General features: G+C 33.4%; 1 protein-coding gene across 1 annotated transcript in view; it reads left to right on the forward strand.

Annotated features, from left to right (window-relative positions):
* THAP2 (THAP domain containing, apoptosis associated protein 2) overlaps positions 1–5,856 on the forward strand; it is a 16,546-nt gene extending 10,690 nt beyond the window's left edge. The window contains exon 3 of the mRNA XM_010840937.1: positions 1,890–5,856. Within this exon, the coding sequence (XP_010839239.1) occupies positions 1,890–2,273 (384 nt within the window). The 3' untranslated portion in view covers positions 2,274–5,856. The remainder of the gene's footprint in view (positions 1–1,889) is intronic.
* The last annotated feature ends 439 nt before the right edge of the window (positions 5,857–6,295 follow it).

Consider the following 6,295-nt stretch of genomic DNA (forward strand, 5'->3'; position numbering starts at 1 on the left):
ACTTTACTAGCGTGTGACATGAATGCAATTGTGTGGTAGATTGAGCATTCTTTGGCATTGCCTTTCTTTGGGATTGGAATGAAAACTGACCTTTTCCAGTCCTGTGGCCACTGCTGAGTTTTCCAAATTTGCTGACATACTGAGTGCAGCACTTTCACAGCATCATCTTTTAGGATTTGAAATAGCTCAACTGGAATTCCATCACCTCCACTAGCTTTGTTCGTAATGATGCTTCCTAAAGCCCACTTGACTTCACATTCCAGGATGCCTGGCTCTAGGTGAGTGATCACACCATATTCCTGATTATCTTGGTTGTGAAGCTCTTTTTTGTACAGTTCTTCTGTGTATTCTTGCCACCTCTTCTTAATATCTTCTGCTTCTGTTAGGTCCATACCATTTCTGTCCTTTATCAAGCCCATCTTTGCACGAAATGTTCCCTTGGTATCTCTAATTTTCTTGAGAGCTCTCTCGTCTTTCCCGTTCTACTGTTTCCCTCTATTTCTTTGCATTGATTGCTGAGGAAGGCTTTCTTATCTCTCCTTGCTATTCTTTGGAACTCTTCATTCAAATGGGTATAGCTTTCCTTTTCTCCTTAGCTCTTCGCTTCTCTTCTTTTCACAGCTATTTGTAAGGCCTCCTCAGACAGCCATTTTGCTTTTTTGCATTTCTTGGGGATGGTCTTGATCCCTGCCTCCTGTACAATGTCACGAACCTCCATCCATAGTTCATCAGGCACTCTGTCTATGAGATTTAGTCCCTTAAATCTATTTCTCACTTTCACTGTATAATCATAAGGGATTTGATTTAGGTCATAACCTGAATGGTCTAGTGGTTTTCCCTACTTTTGTCACTTTAAGTCTGAATTTGGCAATAAGGAGTTCATGATCTGAGCCACAGTCAGCTCCTGGTCTTGTTTTTGCTGACTGTATAGAGCTTCACCATCTTTGGCTGCAAAGAATATAATAGATCTGATGTCGGTGTTGACCATCTGGTGATGTCCATGTGTAGAGTCTTCTCTTGTGTTGTTGGAAGAGGGTGTTTGCTATGACCAGTGTGTTCTCTTGGCAAAACTATTAGCCTTTGCACTGCTTCATTCTGTACTCCAAGGCCAAATTTGCCTGTTACTCTAGGTGTTTCTTTACTTCCTACTTTTGCATTGCAGCCCCCTATAATGAAAAGGACATCTTTTTGCAGTGTTAGTTCTAAAAGGTCTTGTAGGTCTTCATAGAACCGTTCAACTTCAGCTCTTCAGCGTTACTGGTCAGGGAAATAGATTAGTGAGGATTAAAATGAGCCCAGAGATCAATAAAGTTTTTAATATATTCAAGCTAGACATGAATGATATGGGCCTGATGTGGGTAGTAGCATTAAGAATGATGGGAAGATTCTAAACATCCTGATGAGATATTTAGGTAGAATTAATAGGACTTGATGACTACCTGAATGAAAGAAATTAAAGGGAAAAAAGGGTCCTCGGGTTTCTTATCTGGACAGAAGTTTTCTAGCCAGATCTTAAATCCTTGATAGTATGATATAACTGTGCATAATTAATAAGTAAACCTATTCAGGAGCTTGATTCTTAGGTATGTCTTTATTAAGTAGGATCACAGGTCTGAAATATTAATCAAATTGAGAGAATAGTATTTAAAAAGAGATCAAATCAGTATCACAAATGTCTAAATGCATTCTATATTGGTCTTGGTGAGAATATTGCAAATAAAAATTTTAAATCTATAGAATCATATTCAGTTATTTGAAAGAAACCTGGGAAGGGCATTGTCTGGTTCCAAAAAGAGCAGTTTAAGTACTGTTATCCAAAATTGGGCAGAATTTGCTTTTTTGTGATATTCCATAATTTATATTCAACCCTCTGATTTTATTTGGCTCAGAAACTCAAGTCAAGGAATCTTTTGAAGAAAAACAACAGTTGTACACCAACCGGACCATCTAATTTAAAATCAAGCATTAGTAGTCAGCAAGTACTACTTGAACACAGTTATGCCTTCAGGAATCCTATGGAAGCAAAAAAAAGGATAATTAAACTGGAAAAGGAGATAGCAAGCTTAAGAAGGAAAATGAAAACTTGCCTACAGAAAGAACGCAGAGCAACTCGAAGATGGATTAAAGCCGCGTGCTTGGTGAAGAATCTGGAAACAAATAATGTATTATGTAAGGGCACATCAGAATACATTTTACCAGCAGCCTTAAACAGTCTTGCTTTGGAAGATTTCAAGATTCTTGAACAAGATCAACAGGGTAAAACATTATCATAGTTCTCTAAATCTGAAACAGACCAAGAGTACGTTCATTTAGGATTTGTTACTTAAACTCCATTCTATTCACAAGTAAAGACAATAAAAGAAATTATTCCAAAATTGAGTAGTTAATAAAGTTTTACTTGAAGTAACAACATTACTGTATAATTTATGAAGACTTGATTACAAAAAAATGGAGAACTTTCTATGAAACATTTAAATGAGAATAGAGGTGCCTTATTGTGAGAATTACATACTTAAAACTTTTGCTAGAAAACTTAATATTTGTAGAATGTTTTGTGTTTTTGTTTTTTTAACCTCTTTAAAGAACAGTCTATTACAAGTAATATTTTTAATTTATATTATAAAAAATTTTTTTCCTGTACCAAAGTTGGGATATTACATTCTAAGTAATTTGCCTAGTAGGGATTAACTGACATATAACTGTAAAATTGTTCAGTTTTTTATTAATTGAATTATTATTATTGGCACTGTGATTGGGAAAAATTATAGGGAAAAACCCCCTGAAATACAGGGCAAATTATTTTATTTAAACTTTCTATATCTTCTTATCTGTAAAATAAGCTAATCATGGCCTCCATCATAACAAAATTAGCTTTTGCAATATCTGGTAAAATATTTTGAAAATAATATTTTCAAATGTAAAGTACCTTTGAGTTATCCAAGTACCTCAGGCTTCTAAAAACTGGTAGCTGGTTATAGTCACCTTCTGAGAAAATATGCTATGAAATAACACAGAGATTGAGATCTAGCTTTTTACTTTAACTGAACACAAAGATAAATATACCACATTTTTCTCATAAATAAAAATACATTTTCAGTTTCAAAGTTGATGCATTAATAGGCAAACATGCTATAAAGTTTCATGTTAGAAATAATCCCTCTATCACCATGTGTATTGATACCAAAATTCTTAAGCTTTCTTTTTTTTCTATAAACCCATAATAGAATTGAATTATGGAAAAGTACTTACCAGATTGTATCTCCACAGCTTATAACCTAAAATGGAATTAATTTATCTTACATATCAGTTTGCTTTTTATCTCTTTTAGTAAGTAGAGTAACCATACTGCATAAGGGAAATGAAGTGTAGATCTCTATAAAAATTCTTGTGTCTCTGATAAAGCTATACAGGTGCTAATTATTTTACAACAGAATTATTTTATCAGAACTCTTCTTATAGTTTCCACTTGAACAATTAAAGGGTTTGCCTTATTTTGCCAGATAAATGTTTAGTAAGAGCCCTTCAAACAGCTTTGGTCAAATCATATAAAAATTTATTAATGAACAATCAGGTTAACCAGGCCTAACTTGAGTTTCTGACAACAACATATGAAAGTACCATATATATAATCACATATTACTGTAAATCTTTCCCATAAGGTCATGGCTCCTTGATGATAAAAAAGTTTTTATAACATTTGCTTAAATCCTAGCAACAGTCTTTTTAGATTATTTACACCCTTTAACTCTACTAGAGGCACTCCTACTAGAGTGTTAGGAGTGCCTACTAGAGTTAACAAAAGCAGTGGTAGGAAAGATCTCTTTTAGTTTACATCAGGCACTTAAAGTAAATATTTAAGAAAATCCTTTTGTGTATAGTGTAAACCTTGTTAGTCATGTTATCTTTAATACTGGATTTCACTTCTTGGAATTGTCCTTTCATGTTTTCAACTGTCTTTATGTGGTTTCAAACATAATCATCAATACTTACCATTTCTGTACTTCAAAATAAGTTGGGTACATAATCATTTAAACATAAACTATGTTTTCCAAACATAAACTCTCATGTGGTTCACCACCCCTCCCCAATACAAAACAAAACACCAATGCAGGCTGATTCCCATGTACAATAGTACCTTAATATCTTAATATAACATTTTTTAAATCACAAAAATGAACCATTATAAAATACAACAAACTTTTGGCACATTAACTTGACTTCATTATTATTTGAGAGCACTGAATAAACTACCACTCAGTACATTTTTTGCTGTTTTTTCCCCATGGCATTTTCATGTCACTGTTCTGATAACATGCTACAAACTCTGTCTGCATCAAGTTATGTTAACATGTATCTGTCTGCCTTAAAAGTACTTTCATTCATAGAGAAAATCAAAGGAGTTTAGTTTTACTTTAAAAATTAAAGGAATCTTTTAAAATCCTGTTTTCAGTTTGTTGATAAACTTATCACTTAGCCCGTATATCATGAAACTCATCAAAATTATAGTAGCTCTTTGTCCTCTGCTGTACACATATATCCTGTTTTATGTCCATCATTCATGCTGTGTCTGGTAGGCACTAACCTTTACAGAGAACCAGCCAAAGGCTAGGAATTTGATATAAAGATGAATATGACATGATTTTTCTGCCCTTAAGTTGCTCAAAGTCTTTTGAGAGAAACAAATATTATTTATAATACAATATGATAAATGCTATGAAAGAGGTGTGTGTGAAGTGCTTTGGTAAATGCCATTAAATTGGAATTTAATGAGAACATGTAAACTTTAGACCTTTTTATAATAGTTTTCTTTTGAAATAAATGGATTTCTTCTTATAATGACTTACCAAAGGAGATTTTGTAGAACATGGGTGTTAAGGTGAATTACATAGTGTTTATTTAATGAATTGTAAAACTTTCCTCCCATTAAAATGAACACTGAACAAATTTGTTGTTCATGATATCTTGTTAAAAGGGAAACATAACTAAGTGAAATATTATATCAAAGACAAGATTGGAGTTTATTTGATATTTGATATTTTTACTAAACAACAAGCCCTACTATCACAAATTAAAAAAAAAAAGTTTTAAATCAGAGTCTTCAAGTTAACAATGCACTATGGCAACAATTCTCTTGTTCTTTACAAATATTCTGTGTGGTAGGCAGTGTTATCTCTAATTTATAGATGAAGAAATCTTTGTTAATGTAATTATTCAGACATTTATAATGTATCTGGCACAAAGGGTAGAAATGCAGTGATCAAGAAAGTTCTAGGTTGAACACTGGTCTTCAGCCTCCAAATCCTATTCTCTGACCTCTAAATTATAACCCTCTGTTAACTACATCATTAAAATAGGGCAGGTCATGTGTTTCAAAAAACTAAAAAAATATTGTGTGTATAAATATAGATAGATACATAGATATACAGTAAAGACAGTCTGATCATTGTTGATCTCTTCTAGGTAGACTTTATAATGCTGGGGTTTTTTTTAATCTCACTTCTCAATCTTAGAATACGGGTAAATTGTAATTTTGGTATAATATAGAAAATGGTTCCTCTTTATGTCAGATTATGGGATTCTTTTGGCATTTAGACAGTTGAAAACTATAAAATTAAGGAATTTATAATATATTAAACAGCTGCGTATTGTTTTCACACACAAAAAAATGTATTCTGAGTATGTTGATACTAAAACTTTTCTAAGGAAATTACTGTCATGCCTATTATTTCTAAAATATGTACATAAACATTTCCGTGGAAATCCTTCCCTTAAATTGAACCCCTGAAATACTTTAATAGAAGTCCCTCTCCTTAAATTGAAGCAAACTGTAAGCAAAATAAAGATATGTAAAGCCTAGAAGAGGAATTATCATTTCATTTTATGGCTCAAATTATATCTAAATATACATTATAGTTTATTTTCACTGTTTTAAATACTGGTTATACAATCTACACCAGAAATATGAAGGGCTATAAAAATTTATGTCTCTCCTCACAATAATTTGAGGCTCACACACTCAAGATTGTAGATACACTTGAGGTGAAAATCGCTCAGTCGTGTCCGACTCTTTGCGACCCCATGGACTGGAGCCTGCCAGGCTCCTCTGTCCGTGGAATTCTCCAGGCAAGAATACTGGAGTGGGTAGCCATTCCCTTCTCCAGGGTATCTTCACAACCCAGGGATTGAACCTAAGCCTCCTGCATTGCAGGCAGATTCTTTACCGTCAGAGCAACCAGGGAAGACCATAGATATCCTTCAGGTCAGTTCAGTCACTCTGTCGTGACCGACTCTTTGT

Source organism: Bison bison, unplaced genomic scaffold (assembly GCF_000754665.1).
Source record: "Bison bison bison isolate TAMUID 2011002044 unplaced genomic scaffold, Bison_UMD1.0 scf7180017864151, whole genome shotgun sequence".
NCBI lineage: Eukaryota > Metazoa > Chordata > Mammalia > Artiodactyla > Bovidae > Bison > Bison bison.